Raw genomic sequence first — 26203 nt, forward strand, 5'->3', positions numbered from 1 at the left:
GAAACCTATGACATGAGGAGTGCGGAATTTCTAAAGCAGATGAGGGCAGGTGTTTCCTGCCTCTGCCAAATAGTAAATCAATTGTGTGCTGCACTCTGGAGGAGAGTAGGAGCAGTCTGGAGATGATATAGAAACAGGACAAATGGGTCAGATGTACAGATGTAAGCCTACATATTTTTTTGAAACAACATGCAGGAGCAGGCTAGAGCAAAGACTTACAACGGTTCTGAAAATGCTTTTAGATTTTGAAGTATTGATGTTGCGTTTTCTCTCTTTATGGTTTATTCTATCTGGTAAACATTTTCTTTTATCAGGTGTGTGAAGAAATAGCCTCAAGATGAACTTCTTCCTGGAAACATTCAAAGTCATCGGACTTTTTGTTTATTACTTGCTGGAGTCGCTAGTGTTCTTCGTTGTGCCTAGACGGAAGAAGAATGTTAGTGGTGAAATAGTTTTAATAACAGGAGCGGGAAATGGAGTTGGAAGACTCTTATCTTTAAAGTTTGCCAGCCTTGGAGCCACAGTGGTTCTCTGGGACATTAACCAGGAGGGGCTCAAGGAGACAAGTAGACTGGCCAGAGAAAATGGAGCAGTGAGAGTACACTCCTACATCTGTGACTGTAGCAAAAGGCAGGACGTGTACAGAGTGGCTGATCAGGTAAAGTATCTTATTTGTGGCTTTGACACTATTCTAAGATGAGTGCATGCATGTGTGTATGATAAATTTTAGTGACTTCAAAGCAAGAGATTAAAGCTAATTCATTCAGAACGTATTGCACATGCTACCTATTTCAAGAATACTGTTTTTTAGAGTTGACTTGTGTATCTCTGTTCCTTTAAAAATAAAAAGAGCTAGCGCTCTTTTTCAGTAGCTAATTTCAACTGGGTAGCTTCTCATTTATTTAGTTACTGAGCAGGCACTTACTGGTGAAGTGCAGAAAATAAAGTTACTGAAGCTAAAGCAGTATTTCAAGTTCTGGCAGCCTTTTGCCAAAAGTAAACCCTAAAGACCATGCATTGTAGAAGGGATTAACTGCTTGGGCAATTTTCAAATAATTCCATGCCTGTGAATAGATTTTTGCAGACTTGCTTTATCTGAATTAGTAAATGTATCTTGAGGTCTTAAATATTTCTTACTTTCCTTTTTGAAGAGCCTTGTAAGTATAGCTTGTGGTTAGATATTTTGGGCAGACTGACAGAATTGCTAAGAGCTAAAATTGCTTAACAACTTCCATTGTAACAACCTGTGGTGGGTTGAGCCTGGCTGGACACTAGGTGCCACCAAGCTGCTCTGTCACTCCTCTCCTCAGCAGGACAGAGGGAGGGGAGAAAATAAGACAGAGGAAAAAGACTCGTGGGTGAAGATAAAGGCAGTTTAATAAAGCAAAGCCCACGTGCAGAAGCAAAGGAAAACAAAAGATTTATTCTCTACTTCCCATCCGCAGGCAATGTCCAGCTGCTTCCCAGGGAGCAGGGCTTCAGTACCTATAGTGGTTGCTCTGGAAAACAAAGGTCATAAATGACAAATGTCCCCACTCCTCCGCCTTTCTTTAGCTTTTATTGCTGAGCAGATGTCACTGGTATGGAATATTCCTTTGGTCAGTTTGGGTCAGCTCTCCTGGCTGTGTCCCCTCCCAAGATCTTGCCCACCCCCAGCCTACTGGTGGGGGGAAGAATGTTGGAGAGACAGCCTGGAAGCTATGTGAGCACTGCTCAGCAGTAGCCAAAACACCGGTGTATTATCAACATCTTTCTAGCTACCAGTACAAAGCACAGCATGATGAGGGCTGCTGTGGGGGAAATTAACTCCATCTCACCCAGACCAATACACAACCTGTTCTCATTTGCTTACAGTGTTGCTAAACTTAACTGTTGGACTAGAAAGTTTCCACAGTGAGTGTTTACCTGAGGATGAATTTTTTTAAAAAAGTCAACTGTCTTCAGGAACATCTGTTGGCTGAAATAATGTTCCTCTCTTGGTGCTCTTCAAGAAGCCTTCTGTATTTTTCTATCTGTGCAAAAATGACTAGAACAGACTTTCTGAGAAGTGAAGCTTGTGCATGACTTGCAGCTTGTTAGAGGTTGGTACTATTGTTTTTGTATTCTGGCAATGATGATCACCTTTGGTCACCCTTGCAGCTCCGTTATGCCAGCTGAGTTGCACGTCTGCCGTCCCGGCAGAGCGGTTGCACGTGTCTCGCTGCAGCCCTGTAACCGCGCTTCCTGCTGAACTGGGAGGAGGGAGTATCGTAGTGTGAAAGACACTGGAACGAAGAAAGTAGAAACTAACCTTCAGTTTTGAGGAGTCAAGGGCTAGCACATGGAGAAAAGCAGTAGCAGAACTTTCTGGCCAAATGTAAAAAGAAGAGGGTGTAGATATGTGTGTGGCACAGGTTAGGGATGATAAAAACAAGTAGACAGGGGTGAAGTGGTAAGAGGGTCTCTGTGCATGACTCCTTGCTTGTAATCTTTGTCAGCAGTTCACTAACAGCTGATCCACTAATAATCCTCCTGCTGATCCACACAGAAGAAAATACCCTGCTACTGTTACTTCAGAAACATCATGTCCTGCTGATACCTGATGTAGAACCATGCTGACAACTTTCCCATCTTATTAGTGACAAAAAGACTTTAGTATTAGTTAGTGCTTGGTGCCACTACTTACTGAATGCAGTGTAGCAGACTTTGGCTCATAGTGTGCGGCGTCAGCCTTTGCAAGATGAGGCAGCATGGTTCCAGGTTTTGTTTTTCCCCCCCCTGGTGATTCAGCTTCATGCAATGACTTGGAGTTTTGCAAGACTATGTAGTGAATTAAATTCATGCAGGCAGGGCAGGATATGGTTGAAGACTTTGTGCCCAGTAAAACAATCTCAAAGCCAAAATGAAATTTATGTGACCCTTAAATACCTGCTTCTGGTACTTCATCAGCCACACAGAGACCAGGAGAAAGTCTCTTCAGCAGGAAGAAAACCAAAAAGCCCTGCACATGTGGTGTCCTTGTTCCTTTCCTGTACCAACAGGATGAAGGACAGCTTTTGGCTATCAAGAGCTGTAGCTTAAAATTTACTTCTAATGTCCCTGTTCCAGAAGTACCCAACCCCAAAAGGAATGCAGCCTTCTCTGACCTACCCCTCCCTTGAATTCAGCTAAACTTTAAGAATCTAGGGCTTTGAAAGAGGGAAGTAACTATGGGTTTTTGGCCCTCCTACTTGTGGGGAAACAGAAGCCTTTTTCCTCATTATCATGTTGCAAAATTGCATCTGGGCTCATATTTACTTCCAGGATCTCTTGTGCATGGTACTTTTTTGCTTATCCACTGTTTTCTTTTTTTTTCTTGCTTGTTAGTCAAGATGACAGTTTGCAGCCAGTTTTCCACTTTTCTGAGGATCCTCTTTCTTGTGCAGAGGAGCAACAGTAGGAGCACATCTCCTGGTGGTATTTCATGCTGCTTATAAAACATCCAGTGCTTTCTTCCACTTCTTGTAGGCAGTTATGGAGGGGTTTGTGGTTCTTAGAAAGTAGACACTATGGGATGCTGTTTGGGAATTATGGGAATTGCTCACTGCTAAACTTCAACATAAATGCAGAAACAAATAGGAAATAGTGTTTACACCTGAAAGATGTTTAACCAGATCAGCTGTTTGCATAATGCTTGTCTTACCAAGGCCTAAAACAAACAGCTGGAATATACCTTCCTGCACTCACAAATGGAGAGGTTTAGAGCTCTGGGGAGTTGATGTTATCCCCCCCCCCCCCGCAATAGTTAGGGAAAAAGCTCAATAAAGGTCTTCTGTACTTGGCCTCAAAGCAGAGTGTGGAAGCCTGGGCTGAGTGTCTTGGCTCTGTCATGCACAGGGAAGAGCTGAGAGGAGAAGGGAATTAAAACAGCCGATTTGCTGAGGAAAAAGCTGCTATATCTAGTTAGTAGGGAAGCAGCATGAACAGAGGTGTTGTAAAGCAGGAATTACTTGTCTGGATTGCAGGAAGGCACTCAAATCTACTTTGAATTGCATCCCAAATGTGAATATGTTTCAGAAGACTGGATAGAGACAGAGTGGTAAAGAAGGAGGTTGTTCAGGTTTTTGACACTAGTAGAAATTGGATGATCAAGGTTGTCTTCATATTTCCCTTCTCCCATCTAACCTGAATGCCCCGGTCACCAAGTTATAAACTCTATGTACCCCATCCTCCACCTCTGTCTGTCTTTTGTTTGCACAAAAGAAGCATGACCACCATTCAGGTATTCATATTTGCCCCGAAGGGTGGATTTGGGGTACTGGTCCAGGCCTCCAGGATTGCTAGATCATCTGACACAAGGCACTATTTTACTAATCATTTACTAATGATTACATTTATGTCTCTGAATGCATGCTATTTTTACCTTCTGGTGAGGGGTACATACTCAGGTTGGTGACTAGAGCAACTTGTTTAAGGCTGCCTATGGACATCATGTGGTGCTGCTTCAGAAATATTTAAGGCGTTACATGACAACCTTTTGAGAGGGGAATAGACAGACAAGAATGTGTGAGCAATGACCAAAGTGGAGAGGGGCTCTGGCTGATGAATTTATTATAAAAGCTGTTCTGTATAATCCCACCAAGGCTGCTTTCTGTTTTTTAAACCCGTACTTAGTTAACAAACCTGGACAAGACTGGAACAAGTTTAAGGAAGATGAGGAAATTAAGCTAGAATAAAGGATAGGTGGTAGATTATCCTTTAATTGTTTACTGTTATACAGGCTAGCCTGTCTGGTCTGCTTGTGCTTTCCTCAGTCACTGTAGGCACCTAGCAAAGGAAATGCCATTAAGAAAGGAGGTTCTGTGATCTGCAACCGTACGGCAAGACGGCATAACACCAACACAGTTTCCCAAAGCTACTGATCAGCACGTTTAGCACTCGATCTGGAAATCACCAGTGAAACAACATAGAGAGTGCTCATTTCCTTTTTCCCAGGTAGTTCAGATTAGTGAACTGTACTTCAAATACTGCATTAAATATTTTAATTGTCCTTTTGAGAGCTGGCACAGTATCTTGATAGATATTAACTGGCCAATAGCTATTCTCTCAAGTCTGTTCATGAAAGTTCTCAGTCTGGAGCTACAGTGAGAACTATACTTCTTACCAAACAAAATGTGTAGGTATTCTTTAGCCAACTTATTTTCTGGGAACCATCTTATAAGGGTGCTGGTACAGTGTTAGAACTGAAGCAAATACACTAGAAACAAGCTTCTCCACCATGAGCCCAAAAAGCTCAGAAGGCTTTTGCCTTCTGTGAATGCAGTGTCCTAAAATCTTTTTTTATTCAGGACCCTACAGCTTTTGTTTAATTTTCATAACAAATTACTACCCTTCCTACATTTTTTTCATTTCTTGTGTTGTCCTGGGAGCTAATATGAATGGAGACCTGGTGTTCTTTGAGGCTGTCTTCATGAGAAGTAATCTTGTAAAAAAACCTTTTTATCTGGTAAGATAAACTCTTATGTTCCTGACCTATAAAGTTGCTTGAAGTAGTCCAGATACTTAAATAAATAAAAAGGTTGTAAGGAGGAAATTAATTTTACAGGTGGTCTTTCTCACTGCCTATGCATATGAGGAATACTTTTTATCAAAAGTGATCATTTGTCAATTCTAATTCCAACTCAATTTCTACTAATTCCAATTCAATTTCTGCTAAGGGCAGAAAGCCGTAGGGAAGTCTGGTTTAATGCGTGTACTGTGGAACGCAAGTAAAGTTACTGCTAGTGAAAAACTACTATGTAATATACATCAGTGTTTAACAGTCACAGTCAGGAGAAGTGGAACATCTGGAAAACAGCATGAAGAATCTTGAAATATCTGAACAATATATTAAGATGCTACTAAGTAGCTGCTGCCCTGTGCAGTGGGAGAGATGAATCCCTGGACTGTTGGGATATAGGCAATTAACACTACCAACAGGGAACCCAATTTTTGTTCTGCTCATCAGAAGACTCAAGTACTGTGCAAGCTGGCTTCAGCCTTCAGGTTGTATGGCCGCACTGTTTCTGTGCTCAAGATGCTCTGTGGAAAACACAAGAGGATTTGAGTATAATGCAAGGAACCCTCACGTAGGTTTGATGTACCTGAATCTGGTGACCTCGCCTGAGGATCTATGTACTGTGCCTCACCACGTGGCGTAGAAATGGGCCTACAAACAGAATTGCTCACTGGTTTTAAGGTGGGTTTACTGTAGCAAAATACTTGTTGTGTTAGTTAAGCTCTCTGCTGTAGACACTTATCTGGAACAGTTGCAGCAAGAACCAGAGGTGCTGAAAGCAGAAGCCTGTGTGGAGCTGTTGGGCTCCACACCTCTAAAGAAAATCCAGTTGTAAGCTCAGCTCTAAAAAGGTATCAGGTGAGAACATGCAAGAACCTGACGTGTTTGGATCCATAACAAGCATAGTAAGTTCAACTATAGTTCTATTTCTTATGTTTTCATATATAAAACTTGGAAAACATGTTTTTTATTCATTGCATAATATCTTGAGGCTTTTTGTTTTAGGTTAAGAAAGAAGTTGGCGATGTTAGCATCCTAGTCAACAACGCTGGTATTGTAACTGGGAAGAGGTTTATTGATTCTCCAGATTCACTTGTGGAAAAAACCATGGAAGTGAACATAATGGCACACTTCTGGGTAATACCTGTACTTTGCATATACATGCTAAAACATCCTTTCAACATGTTTTAAGTGTTAATTTTGCCTTTTGCAATTGAGGAAAATATGCAAGGATATATAGCTCCTTGTAAGTTCAGTCAGAAATGATACAATAAATAACTTTCTATGCCTGGGAGTTTGTAAAATAAAAAAAGGTGGAAGAATGGATCCTTTGGGAACTTCTGGGGCACATAGGTGGAAGCAGAACTGCTTTGTATTTAGAAATGCTCTTAAGAACTGAAGTTTACCAGCTGCTAAATTTTGCTAGTCATATGTTAGAATCCCTCAGTATTAATTAACATGAACCAGACCCAGCCTAAAAGTTGCTGCTGTAGTAACAGAGAAGTGTTCAATCCTGTTAGTCTTTTACTTGCTTTGTGGTTATGGTAGTTTCAGATAGTTTCAGTAAGAAATACCACATGTTCAGACAATGCTCTTAAGTGGGGCTTTTGTCCAAAATTAGTAACTTAATGTGCTTTTTTTTTTTCCTTCCAGGGAAGGCGGGTCATCTATTTGGTGTTCCTATCATAAAGAATTGCAAAGGGGATATTAAAACATGCTTCAGTTTCTTCATAAATAAATTTAATCACAAAGATTAATTTAAAAGAAGGAAGACATGAAATTCACTTTTTTGCCATTTTACAAAATTTGCAGTGAACACTTAATTCTTATTTGAAACATTGCAGTGCTAAGCTTTAGGCTGAAAGAAACTTAACAACTAGCTGAAGCTATATCTTCAGCTTTCAGCAAGTTACTGTCTGTAGTGTTGCAGAGAAAGTGATACTGGTGGGGCCTGGAAAGTCCCAGCTTAGTGGCTGGGTTTGAGTTCAAATAACTCTCTTTTATTTTTTCCCCTCTCTTCCATAAGGGAAGGGGGGGAAGCTTATTTAAACATTAGGGAGAATTTCTTTAAAAACAACACTTCTACAATATTATAGCATGTAGCTTACTTATTGAATGTTTCATTGCAACTCTGACTTACATTGCAGACTTGCAAAGCGTTCCTCCCAGCAATGATAGCCTCTAACCATGGGCACTTGGTTAGTATTGCAAGCTCAGCGGGACTGACTGGAGTCAATCGTCTTTCAGGTAGTGTATTAAAGCTAATGTTCATTTAGACAATTCCTTTGATTTAAACTCTGCAATCAGTACTCATGGGGGGGGGAAAAAAAATCCTAATTTTGAGTTTCTGGATCTTTGTGTATTGGTAAAGCAAATGGTCATGCTTTCAAAACAGCTGACCTTAAATAGACCATTCCTTTCAAAAGAGTTTTCCAGATGCTCAGCAGTGCTGTGAAACAGGTTTTTCTGCTGAGGCAGTTAGAGGATCTAGGAGCCTTGTAGAACTTTGGAGACAGAACTTCAATATTATTAAAGTTAACCTGCGTGTATTTGGTGGGGAAGGGGCCACTTTTCTTTTGCAAGCATGTTCTCAAGCTGAGCAGTCTCCTGTACAGGCTTCCTCTCATTCAAAGAACTACTAAAATCCAGATGTGGTACGGAGGCAGAGGTGCAATATCTCATTTTGCATTCTCTGTCTCGCAGCCATTCATTCAGGAGGTGGAAAGTGGTGGAAAGAAAGTGTTGAGATTAGGGCAAACTCAGAACGCATTTCTGGAAAACATATGCAAAGGGGAAGGAAAGTGAAATACGGTGACATAGCAGTAAAAGAAATCTAGCTTCCAAGGCAGTTATAATGAAGACAAATTGAGTTTCAACTTGAAACCACATGAGAGATTCTTGAAGACTTGAGTTTGATGCATAAGAAGCTAGTGCATGGATTCACAGATAAGGTCTAGTATGAAAAGATAATTCCATTTGCTGTTGTTCAATAGAGAGTGGAAAGTTGATAAGGATGCAAGGAGAAACCCTCTGTCTTCCAGTCTAGAACAACAGTTAACTTAAGAGAGGGAAAGTAAAGGAGTGAATCACATCAAAGGGAAATTTCATTAGTTCCTACTCTGTTGTAAAGTCTTCTATTATTAGACAGTGATTTCCTGCAGGTACTGTGTATATATCATTTCTATACTGTAGTGCTGCTGTTGTATACTGTAAAAAAAAAAAAAAAAAAAAAAGGAAAAACAAAACAAACACCTGTGGCTAGTTTGCTAGGTGTAGTTTTGTCACTGTCCTCTGTCAAAAACTGTTACCACTCCTGTGTACCTGTTCAGCGGTAGGATTCACTGAACCTGTTTAGTAAAGTCTAATTAGTAAATGTTTAACTGCAATTAATGTTTTGTTTATTTTACAGACTACTGTGCAAGTAAATTTGCAGCAGTTGGTTTTGCAGAGTCAATTGATTTTGAGATGAGAGACCTGGGAAGGGCTGGTGTTAAAACCACAATTGTGTGTCCTTACATCATAAACACAGGAATGTTTGCTGGCTGTAGAATCAAGTGAGTAAACTCTTGTGAGGCTTTTATGCAGCTTGCACGTTTAGCATGTTACTATTTCCTTTATGAAAATCATGAGCTAGGCTTTTCTCTGCTTGTGTTATTTTTAGGGCCTCAGATGGGTGTTAATAGTGCTATCCAGTGACTGGGCAACCCAATGGCAAAGCCCTTGCTAGTTCACTATTCATTTAAGCTGAAACGTGAAATGTAATTGGTGTCTTTTCCTCTGCAGAAGCCAGATGCTCCAGTTGTCCTCTCTGGCTTCTAAACCCCCATCTACTTCCTGAAATCAGTGGCATAGTTTTGCGCAGTATGCTGCAATGTTATGATATTTAGGAGGAAAATAAAAGCTTAGTGTGTCTTAATATGAGGACTATGTGGATTTGTCTTACGAGAGATCGTACAAAGGGAAAATAACAATGGCCACTCACTCCCTAACATGATGAAATTTCTTCTTTTTGTTGAATAACTGCAAAATGGAGACTTATTTTGTGTAAGATGTGAATCCAAAGCAATTTGTATTGTAGTAAGAACTGTCTTCTCTTGCAGGTGGCCAAGTCTGCTTCCTGCTCTGGAGCCAGAGTATGTGGCTGAGAAGATAATGACTGCTATTCGGTGTAACCAAGAAATATTGCTGCTACCACGCATTCTTTACTTTTTATTTGCTTTCAAAAAGTAAGGTTACACCCTCCCTTCCTTTCTCACTTTTCTGTCTAGGGATGTTTCAGCTATGTTTTTGACTAAAAGTGCAAACCAGGCTTCTGCCTGTTGGTGTGAATTTTCATTAAGTTCTGCGCATTTCTGGAGTTTTCCTTTTTTTTTTTTTTCCTTCGTTTCCAGGGGTTCAGTCTGCCCTTGGGCCACAGAATGACTGAAATGTCTAACTGACTTACTGATACCATTGGGGTGCAGTTTTACTGTGGGCTGTAGAGGCTGGGCCTGCTCCTTAGTAACTGCATATCTGGTGTCTTGCCCCAGCATTAGGGCACTTCTGACTGTTGCAAGCCAGGCTGGGAAATTGATCTGTCTAATTACTTAGGCTGTCAAATGAGTGTAATGCATATTTTGAGAGGACCAGTGGTACTATATTCTAGATAGTAGATTATCTTTGCCAGTATTAGCCAGGTAATACTAATTCTGTGAATAAAACTGCACAACTCTTCTGATGTCTGTTTTGTTTTTTTTCTTCAACTCCCCTACCTTACAGTATTCTACCAGTGAAAGTAACTGTTCTCCTTGCGGGCTATTTTGGAAACCTCCATATGATGGATAACTTCGAAGGTCGAACGAAGAAGGACTGAAAAAGTGCAAAATTCATAGACCAGCAACTGTAAAGTGGACCTTGTTAATGGTGGTAGTGGGAATGGTCTGTTTCTCTAGACGCTGTGAACTTCAGGTGCCTCACTTCTCATTAGTAGCAACTCTTAAGGAAGTTGCTTTTTAGATGGCTCTTAATCAACAGCTTTTTTTTTTAATCCAGTGAACTGTTTTCCTTTCACCTCATTATGGAAATACATTAATTAAAATTAGTTCCTTTGATTATGTCTGTTATAATGCCTTAAATATGATGATCTGTCACAAACCAATAAATGTTAACTTTTGGGGGGGAGACGGGACCTATTTGGCAGGGAGCCAGGAAAGCCTCTAGTGGACCTGACTCCTCATGGTTCAGTGAATGGCAGTGAGGAGGGGTTTTACTGCTGGTGCCATTACCATTCCCTGGTAAGCTGACAAATTAGAGTTCCCTGAAACAACAGATTCCAATTTATACAAATGGAAGTTTTGTGAAATGAAAAATATGTCCTGTGTTGGTGCAAAACTAATGAAATATATTAATTTTTGGAGGTGGTGATCTCAGGATTAACAAACGACTATGGATGTCAGGGTGGGGAGGAGGAAGCATGTAAATTATGTATTTGTGCTGCTAACCTACTTTTTGTCTAATTTATTTTAAAAGGTAATACTATGACTGCAACTTTGTAGTGGAAGTCTTTGTATCTTCTAAGTGCAATATTTTAAGAACAATTTTAAATTTTCATCTCCTAAGCAGAATAAACTTGTAGTTATAAAGTATAAGACTGCCAGTCTGGGTGGGCTATCAAACATCTTGCAAGTGACAATGATCTACTAAAAGCAAAGGTATTACACTGTAATCAGGGCTTCTCTTGGATTTATTTCAGAAAGCAGTGATGTTGATAGAACTGGAGTGAATGGAATCATTACAGCCATAGCTTGAGTAACAACATTATGTTTTCTTCTCTGAATTGGGTGGCAGGCTTCCTTCTGCCTATGGAGACTTGTTTTACTGTCCCTTTACTCTTAAGACTATCCGTTTATTTTGGACATATGCTGAGGAGGCCTTGCCCTTTTTGACAATGGCTGCTTAGAAAATTGAGAGCCCCCTTGACTTTTGGTAAATCCAAAAAAAAAAAAAAGGAAGATTATACCTAAAATGTATGTTGTTTATGCACAGGCTGGCTAAGCTCCCCTCATGTCATGGTAGTCTACTGGCAGTTGGTAACACCTGCAAACTAAGACTAAAATGCATTAGCATGCAATTAATTGAATGACACAGTATGGAGAAAAGGGTGATTTTTTTTTTTTTTAATGGTTTGGGGGTTTTGGTTTTTGGGTTTTTTTACCATGATGGCCTAGGAACTACTTTCATTTCCCTTGGCTATACAATTAGTGAGGTTCACCAGAACTGCTTTACTACCAATGAGCAAGAAACACTGAGTAAAACAAGTGTGTTAAAGATAGCCATACCTTTATGATGGATTGATGAGAGTTAGAATTCAGACTGATGAAGAAAAGATTTGTCTTGCCATTCTTTCAGATCTGCAGCTTTTCTACCTTAGAAATTTTGCTCATTTTATGGTACGCTTCAGGAAATGAAAGTTACTAATTAAAAAACAGATATTGCCTAAATATGCTGTCCATATGTACATTGCACTGTTCACAAAGTCAGCCGCTAATAACTGTGGTGTATCTGTGTCTTGCAGACTCCTCACCTTTTTATACTAACAGAGCACATTTTTCCTCCTGACTATGAAATACTAGGTGTGCAGGATTCTGGAGCAAAGTGGGAGAGAAGTGGATTATACATATGAACAGTGTGTACAAACTCCAAATCTTGTGAGAGCAAGTAGCTTTTCATTCTTGGCATCCCTGTGAACATGTTCTACTGAGGGAAATTGAAAACAATGAGTCTGGCTGTGAGATTTGTGGATTCTCAGCACGTTTAGATTTGTCACACCACTAGGAGGATCCTATCTGATAGTCTGTGCCAGAGAAATACTTCTCCACAGGGATTTTACTACTTTGCAGAATCATTGAGCTGGGAAAGGACCTCTGCTCAGAGCAAGGTCATTTAGAGCAGGTTGCTTGGTACTGTGTTCAGTCAAGTTTTTGATGTCTCTAAGGCTGGAGACTCTACAACCTCTCTGGGCAACCTGTTCCGGTATTTGTTCACACTCAGTTTAAAAACAAATGAAAATTATGTTTAAATTGAATGTGCTTTTTTCCAATTTGTGCCCATTGCCTCTTGTCCTTTCAATTCTTGTCCAATGCACATTGAGCCTGAGCCTTTTCTCTAGACTGAGCAGTGCCAGCTCTCTCAACCTCTCCTTGTATGACAGGTGCTCCAGTCCCTTAATTGTCTTTGCAGCCCTTCACTGGACTCACTCCAGCATGTTCATATCTTTTAGAGACCAAGTTCTGTACTAGGTTGTGCATCATCTGTTGCAAGCTAGCTGTTCTGGTAGAATACAGAAACACTGCTTTTATGCAGGTGGGGTGCTACCACTTTGAATATTATGGTCACTGTATTAATCACTGGAGGATCATAGCCTATCCTGTTGGTAGTTTTGATCTCCCACATCTACATATCTGTGACACCGTCTCAGGAGGATTGTATCCTAGAGGTCAAGCAGCACAAATCCTTCCCCTGTGTTCAGGAGGTGGTATGGAGTGAGTATTTGGATCTTCAAGTGACATATGAACTTTCTGAGATAAAAGATGGCTTGCTTCCTGCATAACAACGATCTTGATTGATTACTTCCCTGATGCCAAGAAGGACTCTTTCCTCCCACTCTCAGCAAGAAAACTCCTTGTGGAAGGATTGCTGTGAGACCTAAACAAGAAGGTAAAACATGAAATGGAAGAGCATCTCAGTTGGGACAGCATCATGTCTGGCAACAGCAAGGAACTGCTTTCTGAAGTATGGCTTGATTCCCACAAAGGAATTACTGGTTTCATCACCATTTCTTGAAACTTTAGTCTCTAACAAAATGACTGGGTCCCAAATGTGACTGGGATGGCTGCATTGGCTTGACAATCACTGATACAGTGATTCAAAGGCAGTCCAGAACATTGTATTTTGTTGTCTGTTGTTTGTTTTCCATGTGATTTCATATTCCCATGGTAGCAGAAATCTTACTTTCCTCTAATGCCTCAAAGCATGGCAGACGTCATTTTTCTTTGTGTTAATTTGACCTGCTGAACAAGACTGAGGAGGAAAACAACAACAGAAATAATTGCAGCTGAGGTTCAGGCTTTAGTATTCATTTTATGAATTTGGAAATCATACCCAAGAGCAATATGCATCTGCTTGGCAGCTGGTCTTCATGGTAGTCTGATCTTGTTTCAGGAAGGAACCAAGCAGATACCTCTTCTGGTAACTTTCCTAGGGGCAGTTGATCTTCTGAAGACACCTGTGTGGACTGCATGATTTGCTAAGCATCTATCCAAAACCATAGGCTTTGTAAAAAAAAATCTAACAAAATAACTTAGCTTCTCTGAATTTCTTTGCTGTGGCAGTCAGGAGAGACAGGTTTGGATCCACAGCTATCAGATATTCTAGGAGAATGCAGAACTACTGTCTCTGGTGAGACTTAGCAGGGGTCACTGATGCTTCAGTAGGTGGGGGAGCATTACAGGCAGTGGCTTTTGTTCACTCGGTGTTGTCCGAAGTGGCTCCAGCTTGACATATCTTTTCTCTGCTTGCCGAAGTCATCAAGCTCACAGCCTGAAGTTGTGCAGATAGCATATACCTGAGGAAAACATAGTTTTGTCTAGGGAAGAGGGGTGAAAAATAACCTTCACACTTTCTTCCCTTACTCTCAGCAATATTCACACTAGGAATAAGAGTGTCCTCATGATTGGAATACCCTTTTCTTGTACATCTGTATGACAAAGGCATAGGGCTTGTGGTGTTGGGTCTGCTGGGTAGCTACTGCTTGATCAAAACAAACCTTGATTATTGGTACAGCTGTGTTGAGAGATGTCACCCTTATCCAAGGTGGTGAATAACTACATCTGTCTAAGGAAACATAGTTCATGCAGGACTTGTATTGGAATGGTCTTCCAGACTCCCTGCCCAGGAGGTAAGGACTACAGAAGAGACGCAAGAGAGTCACAGCCCTAAGATGGGGTCTGGCATATCCTGACCCTTCTTCCTCTCGGTGTCTTGAGGTCCAGAGGCACCGTCCCTGGCTGTGGCGCAGAAATAAGAATCAGCAGAGCCAGAATGCGAGCAGCAGCAACAGCCCTGTCAGCAGCTGCAGCCAAAAAAAGAGGTTCTTGCCAAACAAACTTTGTCTGTTGGCACTATAAACTTCATGCCATGAGGGTGCCGTGATCTGGGCTATGAAACCTAGGTGATGGTGCAGTCCCACTGGGGAGGAATCTGCATCACCTGTATCAAGTGCATCACTGTAAAAACAGCTTGCTTAGAGATTAATGCAGAGTGAGATGTGATAGGTGAGGAATCTGCTCTGCATACAAGCCTCAATGATTATTGTCCAGAAGTGGGAATTCTTGGTGGAGGGCTAACATGGAGACTCTTCTCTATATTAATTTTAGAAAATACACTTTTCATTATTTTACTGCATATTTCTGGCATGATAATGGTTGACCTTGAAGCACACTCATACAATGCACCATGCACAGTTAATTACATTCCAAAACTGATTCAAGTCATGCTACAGTTATTGCAAAATAGCATACCTGTGTTTTGGGAAGCTTCTAACTTAACTTGAGAGAGCACTGTGAGTTCCAAGTGGTCACTTCTGTAAAGGATGTGTATCCAGCAGGAACAAATCCAGCCAGAAGAGCCAGGTGAGGTGCTAGTTTGAAGTGTTTCCTTCAGGAAATACATCCTTTCCACGGTCTGTTATTGAGTCAGTCTGTAACAGAGGATGAGAGTAAAATGACAGGGTATCTAGTTGAAACCTACTGTGTTACAACTCCCTAAAAAAATTAAGAAGTTAATTTCACAAAAAAATAAATACTTGAAGCAGGTAGACCTTGCTTGTAGAAATTATCTCCACCTGCAGCAACAGGCAGAAACTGTTTCCAACCTTGCTTCTGGGCTAAGGACTTGGAAGACTGCTATGAAGTCTAGTTTCTTCAACTTTTTTTTCTCATATTGCCAATGAAATGGCTGACTGCCTTCACTCATACTTTTACATACAGATAATTTTATTTGCAATAATATTTATATTAACACTTCAAAGATTATGGATTTGTCCTTAGCATTCAGGTAATTAAAAAGCCAAAGTATCTTTGCTTTTAATTTGTAACTCTGCCCATCTAGAATGGGTCAGGTTTTCAGATTCCTTTCAAAGGGGAGAGAGCACTTAAACAATCACTTCATGTTTGAGGAATAATGTCCTGTCATCTGCTTCTTCCTAGATTTGGAGAGAGGCAGCTACATTTGATGGGAGAGAGAGATAGTTTCCAAAGTGGAAAAGCATCTTAAAGAAGATGACTGGAGGATGGATGAAAAAGTACTGAGGAAGTTTATTTCACCAGTTGAAGTGGGAGTCCACTAGATATGTGGAAAGATGCAAGGAAAGAGGGAAGGTGATACTGGTGATGAGTAAGTAGTTGGTACATGGTCTGCTTATGGGAAGTACCAGAAACATCCTTTTGGTCCACAGGATTCTTGAAGGCTGGACTTGTTTCTACTGTTTTAGAGAATTTTCTGAGCTAAAAAAGTGGTAGGTTATCATTGTGTCTTAAAGTCTCAAACAATGTGTGTTGTAAAGAGGATAAGCAGAGGGTTAGGCACTTTGGAAAAGTGGAATATAGGACAGGAGGGGGTGTGTGTGTGTCTGTGTATACACAAACACCCCCCCTACATATATATACTTCAATTATACATATGTGAAGTATAATATTTAGATTTTCTTTGGACTCTGCCTCTACAGAGGTAAAAAGAGGTAGATCAGAGCTGTTGTGAGTGAAGGAGCAACGTGCACGCATCCTGAGGCAGACAGGAAAGCTTCCACATCCACCCCTGGATTTTTAACTAGTTTTTGCAATTAGATATGCTATAGCAGGCTCAAGCTTTACATCTGAGGCCTTGTAGTGACTTGCTTGTGCAATGCTTTCCCTCTTGGATTAAATAATGTCTTTAAAAATAGCAGGCATTTTATGAGGTAGCACCCTGACCGCTAAGAACTCAGACTAAGACGCTGGTGTGTTCACATTTTTTTATTCACTCGGCCACAAGGCTAACTTTTCGCCATTATTTTTTTAGAACATGACACAGAAATAATGGACTTTTCACATCTGAAGGAAGAGCTGTTGCATTATTTCCACTGTGGAGACCTGTCCTGTGTTCTCTTGTATACACGGGTGTTTTGTCTTACTGTATGCTAGCAGACAAAGCCACAAAGATGTACCATGAATATCCATCCATGTTTTCCACCTGAGTTATAAGTTGGTTTGTTTTTTTTCTTTTTAATAATGTTCCCTTAAGATCCAGTAAGGAGTGCTAAAAGTACACATAGATCAAGGGAACAAGCTGGGAGAGATGCTCAGGGATCACACCATTCCTTGGCTGAGGATTTTATATAGAACAATGTAATTGTTCTATATAAATTCTTCTATTTTATAATAGAACAATAAATTATGCCTTTACAGACCAAATACTAATTCTTTTAACTATTTTGAAGCACCTGATCTGCCACTTTGAAATCAAGAAAATCACCCTGAGGAAATCTACAGTGGCTGTTCTTGCATTGATACAAGTAAACCATTAGAGCTTCTGTGGTGACTAATGAAGTTCTGCATTCATTAGGGCTTCATGCCCATGTATTCCATGAAATCTGTTTTGGACGACACCCTTTGCCACAGGACTGGTCTCCAGATTTTATACACTTGCAAATATTTTTAAAGACCACTTTCACACCAATAGGTCTATTAATCTTTAAACTGTAAAACAAACATAAACTAAACAAAGAATGACTTGAGGTGAGAAAGGGGCTTGGAAAAGGTGGTAGCTAAAATAGTCTCTTGCAGAGACTATTTGAGGTCAGAGAGTGCGGAAAGGTTGTGTTTGTTCCTATTTGGGGAAGTAACTACCCTCCTCCTTCTTTCCCCACTATGTAAGCAAGAAAGAAGCTTTGACTTTTGTTGGGATGTGCTGGTAATATCTAGTGGTCGGGGCAGAATGGTCCTGCATCTAGCTTCCATCAACCAAATGTTCATGGCACTGCGTCAATAATGACTTACTAGCACTTCCAGATTTCCGGAAATTCCTTGGCTCTCCTCCTATTACCACTCCCAAATTGGACTGTAAGGAGACTTGGAAGGAAAATATTAAGAACCTTTGTATTTTGTCTGCGTAGAGAAAGGACAGCTATAAATTGACTGCTGTTATCTCAGAGCTTTTTAAAGAATAGCAAAATGAAATGATTGTAAATGGAATATAATCCATTAAGAAATAAGATCCCTCTTAACAAAAGCAATTATCCTATGAGAAAAAAATAATACCTATAAACTTACATACACATACATTATTCGTAACTTTAGAATAAAGTTAATAGAATGGTGAATAGCTTCACTAGTCTGGAGACTTCCAACACCAAAGCAACTACTGGTTTGAAAATGAATTGAGGTAAGAATGACAACAAAAGGTAAATCACAGTCAGTATGTACTGGCTTTGCATGGCAAGGTTTTGGCAGCAGGGGGGCTGCAGGGGTAGCTTCTGTGAGGAGCTGCCAGAAGATTCCCCTGTGTCCGACAGAGCCAATGCCAGCCGGCTACAAGATGGATCTGCTGCTCGCCAAGGCCGAGCCCACCAGCGACGGTGGCAGCGCCTCGGGGAGAGCAGAGTTAAGAAGGGGGTGGCAGGGAGAGGCACAGCAAGTGCAGTGGGAGAGAGGAGTGAGAACATGTGAGAGGAGCAGCCCTGCAGACCCCCAGGTCAGAGTGGCAGGAGGGGCTCCAGGTGCCGGAGCAGAGGCTCCCCGGCAGCCCCTGGGGAAGCCCATGGTGAGGCCGGCTGTGCCCCTGCAGCCATGGAGCTCCACGGGGGAGCAGATCTCCACCCGCACCCGGGGAGGGCACCACGCCGGAGCAGGGGGATGCCTGAAGGAGGCCGTGACCCCGTGGGAAGCCCACACTGGAGCAGGCTCCTGGCAGGGCTTGTGGCCCCATGGGGAGAGGAGCCCATGCTGGAGCAGGTTTGCTGGCAGGACTTGTGACCCTGTGGGGGACCCAGGCTGAAGCAGTCTGTTCCTGAAAGATGGCACCTGTGGGGGGACCCAGGCTGGAGCAGTTCGTGAAGAACTGCAGCCTGTGGGAAGGACTCATGCTGGAGAAGTTCATGGAGGACTGTCTCCTGTGGGAGGGACACCAGACTGGAGCAGGGGCAGAGTGTGAGGAGTCCTCCCCATGAGGAGGAAGGAGCAGCAGAGACACCATGTGACGAACTGACCACAGCCCCTATTCCCCGTCCCCCTGTGCCGCTTGCGGGGAGGAGGTGGAGAAAAATCACGAGTGAAGTTGAGCTTGGGATGAAGGGATGGGTGGGGGGAAGGTGTTTTAAGATTTGGTTTTAGTTCTCATTATCTTACTTTGATTTGATTCGTAATAAATTAATTTTTCCCCAAGTCGAGTCTGCTTTACCCATGACAGTAATCGGTGAATGATCTCTCCCCTGTCCCTATCCCAACCCACAAGCTTTTCCTTTATACCTTCTCTCCCCTGTCCAGCCGAGAAGTGACAGAGCGGCCTTGGTGGGCACCTGCCACCTGGTCAACCCACCACACAGTACAACGCTGGTGGTATTTTTTGGCTCTAAGGTTTGTGTGTGCTGTCATGCAGCTAAGCACAGAGCTCATGAGTGGCTTTCCACTGAGGCTGGAACGGTACTGGAGTACACAGTATTACGTGCCACTTAGACCTGTACGTGTACCCTTGCATTTGTTTTTCTGCAGATATTTGGATATCTGCATTCTGCATGTGGCGATGTTTTGGAACATTACCTCTGCGTGTAAGAACCTCAGATAGCATTTAGTCCAATGTCTGCTATTCCAGACAATGGAATATTGTTTAATATTAGAGATGTGGGATGTTCATGGAAAAATATGTGAAGGAATGCCTTTGAGTAAATCTCATATCTGTTTCTCAAACAACATGCTTACCGTAAGACTTAATTTGAAGGCTTACTGAGAGACAGTAAGCATGATTATATGAGAAAACCTGACTCATATTGGGATTCTGCCATGTCCTTGGACCTTCCCCCACAAAAAATGTTAATAATCAATCAGGCTTGTTCCAAAAAGAACTGATAGAATTACACTTGTTCATTTAGCTTGGTCCTGCCAGGTGATGAACCCTCTGGCTTTGCTACAATAAGGAGTTACACAGATGATACATAACTTTGAATAATCCTTTTTGGCACTGTTTTCTTTACCCTACATGACTGAGAATTTAACCATCATTGTGCAACTATTGGTTTCAAGGAGGATTTTGGCTCAGAGGACCCTGACAAAGATAATTGATAGGAAATATCTCTTGGGAAAAGTTGATTCTGACCAACCAGCTGAACAGGGGCCATGATACTGCTGCTCCCCACAGAGGAGGAAGATCAGGGAGCTGAAGATGTGCTTTCCTTGAGGATGGAACCAATCCCCTCAAATATATTAAGCCATACAACAAAGACACCAAAGTAAACAACATCCAGCAAAATAATTGCCATTGTAGATAAAGCATAGGGTTTTTTTCCTTTGCACTTACTAAATTCTGTCCTCTTGATGGTGAGCAGCCAAAGCAACTAGCTGTGACTATATTTTTTTCAAACTTCAGCCACTCAAGGAACTATTGCAGGTTAGATTAAGTAGTACCACAGCAGGTGGAGAACAAAATGCATGCTGCTTCTTGCCAAGGTTCACAACAGAGACTTGGAGATGATCTTCTCACCATGTCTACTTGCTTGTCAGCAGGGGCAGTTGGTGCTACTGTTGCTGAGAATGGAACAGCTGGATTACATACTACTTTTCTATTACTAAAGGGGAAGGAGGTACTGACATTGAAAGAAATAGTTGAAAAGGCCTATTGATTGCATTAGTTAGTTAAAAATTATTGTGGTAAGCTAGCATTGTTTGGTATCACTAAATCACAGAATCACTAGGTTGGAAAGGACCTTCAAGATCATCAAGTCCAACCATTAATCCAGCACCACCATGTCCCCTAAACCATGTCCTGAAGTGCCACATCCACACATGTAAAGGACATCTATACTCGCCACATAGTGACAATAGGTCCTCCTTGTTTTTCTCCCTAGCAGCTAGTTGGACATGTGCAGTCCCATGGCAATGAAGAGCCTGGCAAAGTTTTCCATGTGGTTTTTAGTTTTTCTCCTGTCTTTCTTGACCATCACCAATCCAGAAAATAGTAATTTGAAATAGCACGATTTCAGAAGGCTTTTCTAGATCTCTTTTCGGGAACAATCTCTCTGGTTGGAAATACTCCATTACTTTGCACGTCACCAACTGGAAAACGGGGAAACATCCCTGACCAGTATTTCTCCAGTTACATTGGACATGAGCTATTCACCAGTTGCTTTTCTGCTAAAGAAAGCTTTATAGCAGTGCCTGTGAAAAGCCCTATCAATCATGAATGAGCAGTTACACAAGGAAGCTTTGACTAAGAAAGATCTTAACAGGGATTGTTGAAGTCACAGTAAAATCTCTGCAACCACCTCTAATTGCAGCAAATCTAGATGTGCAGGCAGGAAAATTCTCCCAGTTGCAGAAGAGAATTTTCTTGTTAGTCTGCCTTGACAGCCCACTGTTGCTTGAGGAAATGGAGCCAAGCTATCACTCTTAGCACTTCAGCAGGTGATTCACTAGCAGCTGAGTCATCCCTGTCCAAGGCTAGCACATCCAAAACCAATCCAAAAGGGAGGGTGGACAGCTAGGGAAAGGAAGTACAACAAACCTTCCTCCACTAATTCATGCCATCTGGGAATGACAGCCCATAGGCCTGCCGCTTTATTTGCAAAATATTGTTTACAATTTTTATTGCAAAGTCCACAGGGAAAAAAGACTTAATTTTATTTAACAGTTCATCATCATTACACAAACTGTTGTTCTGGATTCAGCTTCAGAAAACAGGAAGCAATACTCATAAGATTGGTTTGTCAGGCTTGCTTTATTTTGCAGACTTCTTGTTGTTAAGTTGAACAATTAGATGGGACAATCGGAATTGAACCCACTGTCATGCAATTGGAGTCTTTTGGTGTTAGAGGTCTCTCTGGTGAGCCACAGAGGATATGAGCTGTTGCAGAGTCTTGACTCATCACTTTGGTTGGTGGTAACCCAGGCGTACACAGGAGGTCTCTTGGCCTTTAGGCCAACTGAACAGAAGGGCAGCAACCACAAATGGTTATCTGTGAGCAGATGGTGTCTGGTGCCTGCAGCTCACGTGTCCCAGTGCTTGCACAATCCCTTTGCTTCAGCACGAAATTACATAAAACCAGCCATTAAGCTGCTCCCTTTAACCTGCTGCTTAGCAAATTTGATCAGCTCAGTGAAAGATCCAGCAAGCGTGAGAACTGGCGGAAGGTTGAAGATGAGACTGTCCCTAGGCAAGGGGATAGGGTAAAGGGAGCAGGGTCTCCCCATTTGACAATGGTGAGCTGTTAAGATAGCTCAGCCCTACAATTTAACTCACTTTACAATGTTTTGTTTACTGAATTCAGATAGCACTTTAAAATAAAAAAAGTAATAATTAGTTGCTTTCCACCTGCTGCAACTGACAATTAAACACCAAACTTTGCAAGATAAAGGTACACATGGATTATTCATTAACCCACCGTGCAGGAAAAGCAAATTCACAGACTGTGTAATGCTTTAGAACACTTGGCTACAGTCAAAATATGTCTTAAAAATCACTTTGATCTGTGGTTTCCACAGAGAAGTGCAATTCCATTCTGACCATGCAGCCTGGGTTGAAAACAGAGTTTCTGCCATCAAGGGTGGGGGTGAATGGAATGGACACACTTGTCTCCTCAAAGGAAAGACAGACCTGGGATTTACCTCAGGACAAGAAAACTGGACTAGAACTAGGCTCCAGGTTCCCAAAGCAGCTCAGTTTCTGTAAGGGAGCATGCATGGAGGCAAAATATTCCCATATCTTCTCTCCTTTTTTGCCCCCACTTCCCCAGACAGGAGGAGGAGTCAGGAATTTTGCATGCAGTGCAGGTTCTTGAGAAACTTAAATGATGGTGTAAAAACATCAGGAGTGGGATATCAACAGTTAAAGGTCAGGATTTGAGATGTATCAAGCAGCTAGGCATTTCCACTATATATACTGTGAGTATAGCCCGAGACATACCCAGAGAGCCAACAGTCACAGGGAAGAAACATTGCCTAAAATCACAGCTTTCCATTCAGAAAACCTCATCTGAAACTCGTAACATTTGGGCCTGAGTCTATAAATACAAGAGTCCTGTGGGGACGGGACCTACAATGAATAGGGTGCAGACGGCAGTGTGCTCTAATGGAACACGCCATCGGTGATCGAGGATCCAGACTTTGCCGTTTGCTGTCTTGGGAACTTTGATACCATAGGTGCATATGAACTTCTAAAAGTTACCCAAAAGAGTGAAGTATCTATGGCCTAGGTCTGTTGTTTTGTTTTTTTAATGCTAGATTTTACATTAGCAATAAAACCACTCTTCTGGAGGATTTTTTTTTTCAAGATAAAAACATAGTTCTGTTATTAATACCAAAACAAGTCTGCAAATACTCTCAAGTATTCTTTTTTCCCCCCATTCTGTTTCCCCTTGCTTGAATTAGCCTCACAAATGATACTTAGCTTGGTAACATCCAAATAGTTTAAACACGTCTCAAAGAAGGGGGTCAAAATGCGCTTCTAGTTTTGAGAGCTAAAATGTGATTGCTCCACCAGAGGGAAAACACGCACGCGATCATACACATGCAGCGAACACTGACCTATAAATGCCTGCTTAGGAGTGTGCCGACTTCCTCCCCGGTTCTGTTGTGGTGGATTTTTTATTTCCTTGGTTTTTAGGGGAATGAAGCCTAGAAGTTTGAACAATGAAATCATTGGTTTAGGTTTACCTGGGAAACTACCTGTCTTCATAACAGGATTTAGAGACAGCCTCTTCCGAGGTGCCATTAGCTGCCACTCCTTGCATCATTTTTTTCAGCACAGCTGGCAGAATGTGGTCTGTGTGAAGAATTTGGGAGGTTTTTTCTGCTCTTGGTTAATAAAATCTTAGCTGTCCTTGATAACAGAGAAAATTCAGGGCAGACTTAAGGAGCACAGAGCTACTGTTAGACATCATCCTTTTTTCTCCCAAGAATCAGGTTTTTGTAGTACCTGAGGAAGAAAAGTACCAGTTATATGATCTGGCTTGTTGGGAATGTAAAAAATTACTTTGATTTCCTACTGCTGTAGGAATTAAAATACACTTTAACTCTGCTGGGAGGCCAGAGGTTGGGATGCTTTCTTTCAATGCCTATAGGTAAAGCTAACAGTCAGTGACACTGTTTGCAACACCCCCAGATAAATTGTTAGGAGCAGATGATGCACCTGCTACTAAGCAGGATGTCACACTTGCATCTCAAACAGCTTTGGTTCTGTCTAGCAGAGAGAACATTTCAAAAGGCTGCTATCCTCATTTACAGCTTTGTCACAACTTGTGACATTCTGAGGTTCATTTGGAAGAAGAATAATGCCACAACTCCCCACCCTGACACAAGCAATGCATTTTCTTACATGTAACTAGTCTTCAATAGTTTAAGGGTTTCTCATCCATCTCACAGAAGTAAACTTACACCTACCAGTCACCTAGAAGGGTTCAACACTGCAGCTCAGTCCTTGCAGACTGCTAACAGCTTCTCTCAGAGCCACTGGTGAAAATGAATGAGCATTCACATGCATATAAGTCACTGGCTCAGATCTTTAGGACAGATTGTTATGGATGTGGATGTTTCTCAATAAATCAAGACTATTTCATGGACACAATGACTGAAATGTCTTTATTGGGTTATATCAGTGGATAATACTGTTATAAGAAATAGAAGTTAAAATACAATGAGATTATTGAAGGGCAACTAGTTGGTGTTGTTTCATTTATTTTCAAGTGGACAGATGTTTTCTAAGAAATTGCTTTTAGAGTTTTTTTTCTGTTGTCAGAGTTGCTGGACTTCAAAAATTATCAAATTGAATCAAAATATGCTTCTAATTTTAAGAGAACCAAATGAAAACTCCTCTTTAACAAAAAACACATGACTAGGAAGAAAAAACAATATTGTTTCAGCTTCAGAAATCAGGAAGTGATGGCACAGTCTAAGGAATACGTATATTAAGAAACATAAAATTAACTTGGCAAACAGATACCCTCACAATCAAATACTAATATTTCAAAATAAAATTTATTTCTATCTCACTTTGCTAACAAAATTTATTCCAGTGGCTGAGGTAGTGACATGTGATATCAGTTTGCCTGATTATTTCACATTGAGAAAGACTTATGAAACCCTACCTAACAAAACCAAGTAGTCAGCATGTGCTGGGGGATGAAAGTAGAAATGATAGCCTGAAGTCGGATCACGGGCAGTGAAACAAAGGGCTTGTAGATGCCTTACTCTAAGAAAAGCCATGCTAAGGACCTACCTTCATAATATGGCATTCTGGCAGTCAAGTAAGCAGTTTCACACTTGGAAAACTGCTTCCTGCCCAGAAACAGCAAGCCATATTAAACAATTGCTGTAATGTAAATAAAGGGAATATAAACAAAGTCTTCTTCCTGTATCTCAAAGAAAGCTGATCTTTGTGCAATTCTTCAGGGGTTTCAGGTGGAGAGGGGAAGGCTGTAACCTTTTTGTTTTTCTTTGACTAAGTCATTTTAAGGTCATTTGGATAAATACTGTGGGAGTCAACATTATCTGTGAGCTGCCTGACAGGCTCTGTGTCAGACAAAATCCAAAGCACATGATCTGTAATATCTCATCCAAGACCCACTGTGAAGATACAGCATATCCCAAATCCCACACACATCTTTCAGTGGAGAAAGTGATATAGGGAGGCAATTTCTGGCAAAAAAAAGATTCCTTTCTGATGGTGCAATCATCTCTCTTTGGAGAAGTCACACTTAATTATAAAAAGCTCCCAACTTCTGTGGTTCTCAGTCTTTGGGGATAGAGAGAGATGACTTCCTGTCCAGAAATGTTGAAATCTCTGTTGAATATGGGCTTTTGAAAGAAGAACGCTGCATATGCCAAAGCATTCACTACCCACAAAAGTTTATGCATGTGAATTTAACATGGTGAATGGATCCTCTTGTTAGAAACCCCACAAATTACTGCGAGACTGGAAGCAGAGTTCTAGGACGCTTTCTGGTGTGGTGAGAATTTCCTACTCCAGCCCACCTCGAGTTATCTCTGTTGAAATGGAAAGCAGTGAACCAGGCATATAGCAGAGCTCACCTTTCTTTGGCTTTTGCCTCAAGTTTGTGGGTTGTTGGGTTTTTTTTTAGTTTCAGGGGTGGGTTGTGTAGGACAGTATCAATCCCTGCTTTAAACAGCTGGAGCAGGAGGAGCAGCCCTGCAGTGAGTGCTGCTGCTGTGCTCCCCGCAGGGCTGCCCTCACCAGCTCCGCTCCTTCCCCTCCACAACACCGCGTGAACCAGATAGCCTAGTCAGCAACAAATTATATTGCACTAATAAAAATAAATTTCTTGGCAAAGTACTTGATTTGGCTCGATTTAGTTTGATGAAAAGCAGTTTATTAAATTAAGTCAATTTGCTTACCTAAAATTTGCTGAATATGTTCTTGCAACGCCACATGTCAAATGTCCTTTTAAAGGCT

The 26203-nt window shown here is 41.4% G+C and overlaps 1 protein-coding gene across 1 annotated transcript; it reads left to right on the top strand.

Annotated features, from left to right (window-relative positions):
• Positions 1–337: 337 nt before the first annotated feature.
• On the top strand, positions 338–10569 carry LOC309417770 (epidermal retinol dehydrogenase 2-like; the record flags this gene model as incomplete). Its single annotated transcript, XM_082015315.1, has 6 exons — positions 338–658; positions 6521–6652; positions 7663–7762; positions 8925–9069; positions 9616–9741; positions 10274–10569. 6 exons carry the CDS (start codon positions 338–340, stop codon positions 10365–10367), a joined length of 918 nt encoding a protein of 305 aa, XP_081871441.1. The 3' UTR covers positions 10368–10569.
• Between the last annotated feature and the right edge of the window lie 15634 nt (positions 10570–26203).

Source organism: Phaethon aethereus (genome assembly GCF_964289735.1).
Source record: "Phaethon aethereus genome assembly, chromosome: 2".
Taxonomy (NCBI): Eukaryota; Metazoa; Chordata; class Aves; order Phaethontiformes; family Phaethontidae; genus Phaethon; species Phaethon aethereus.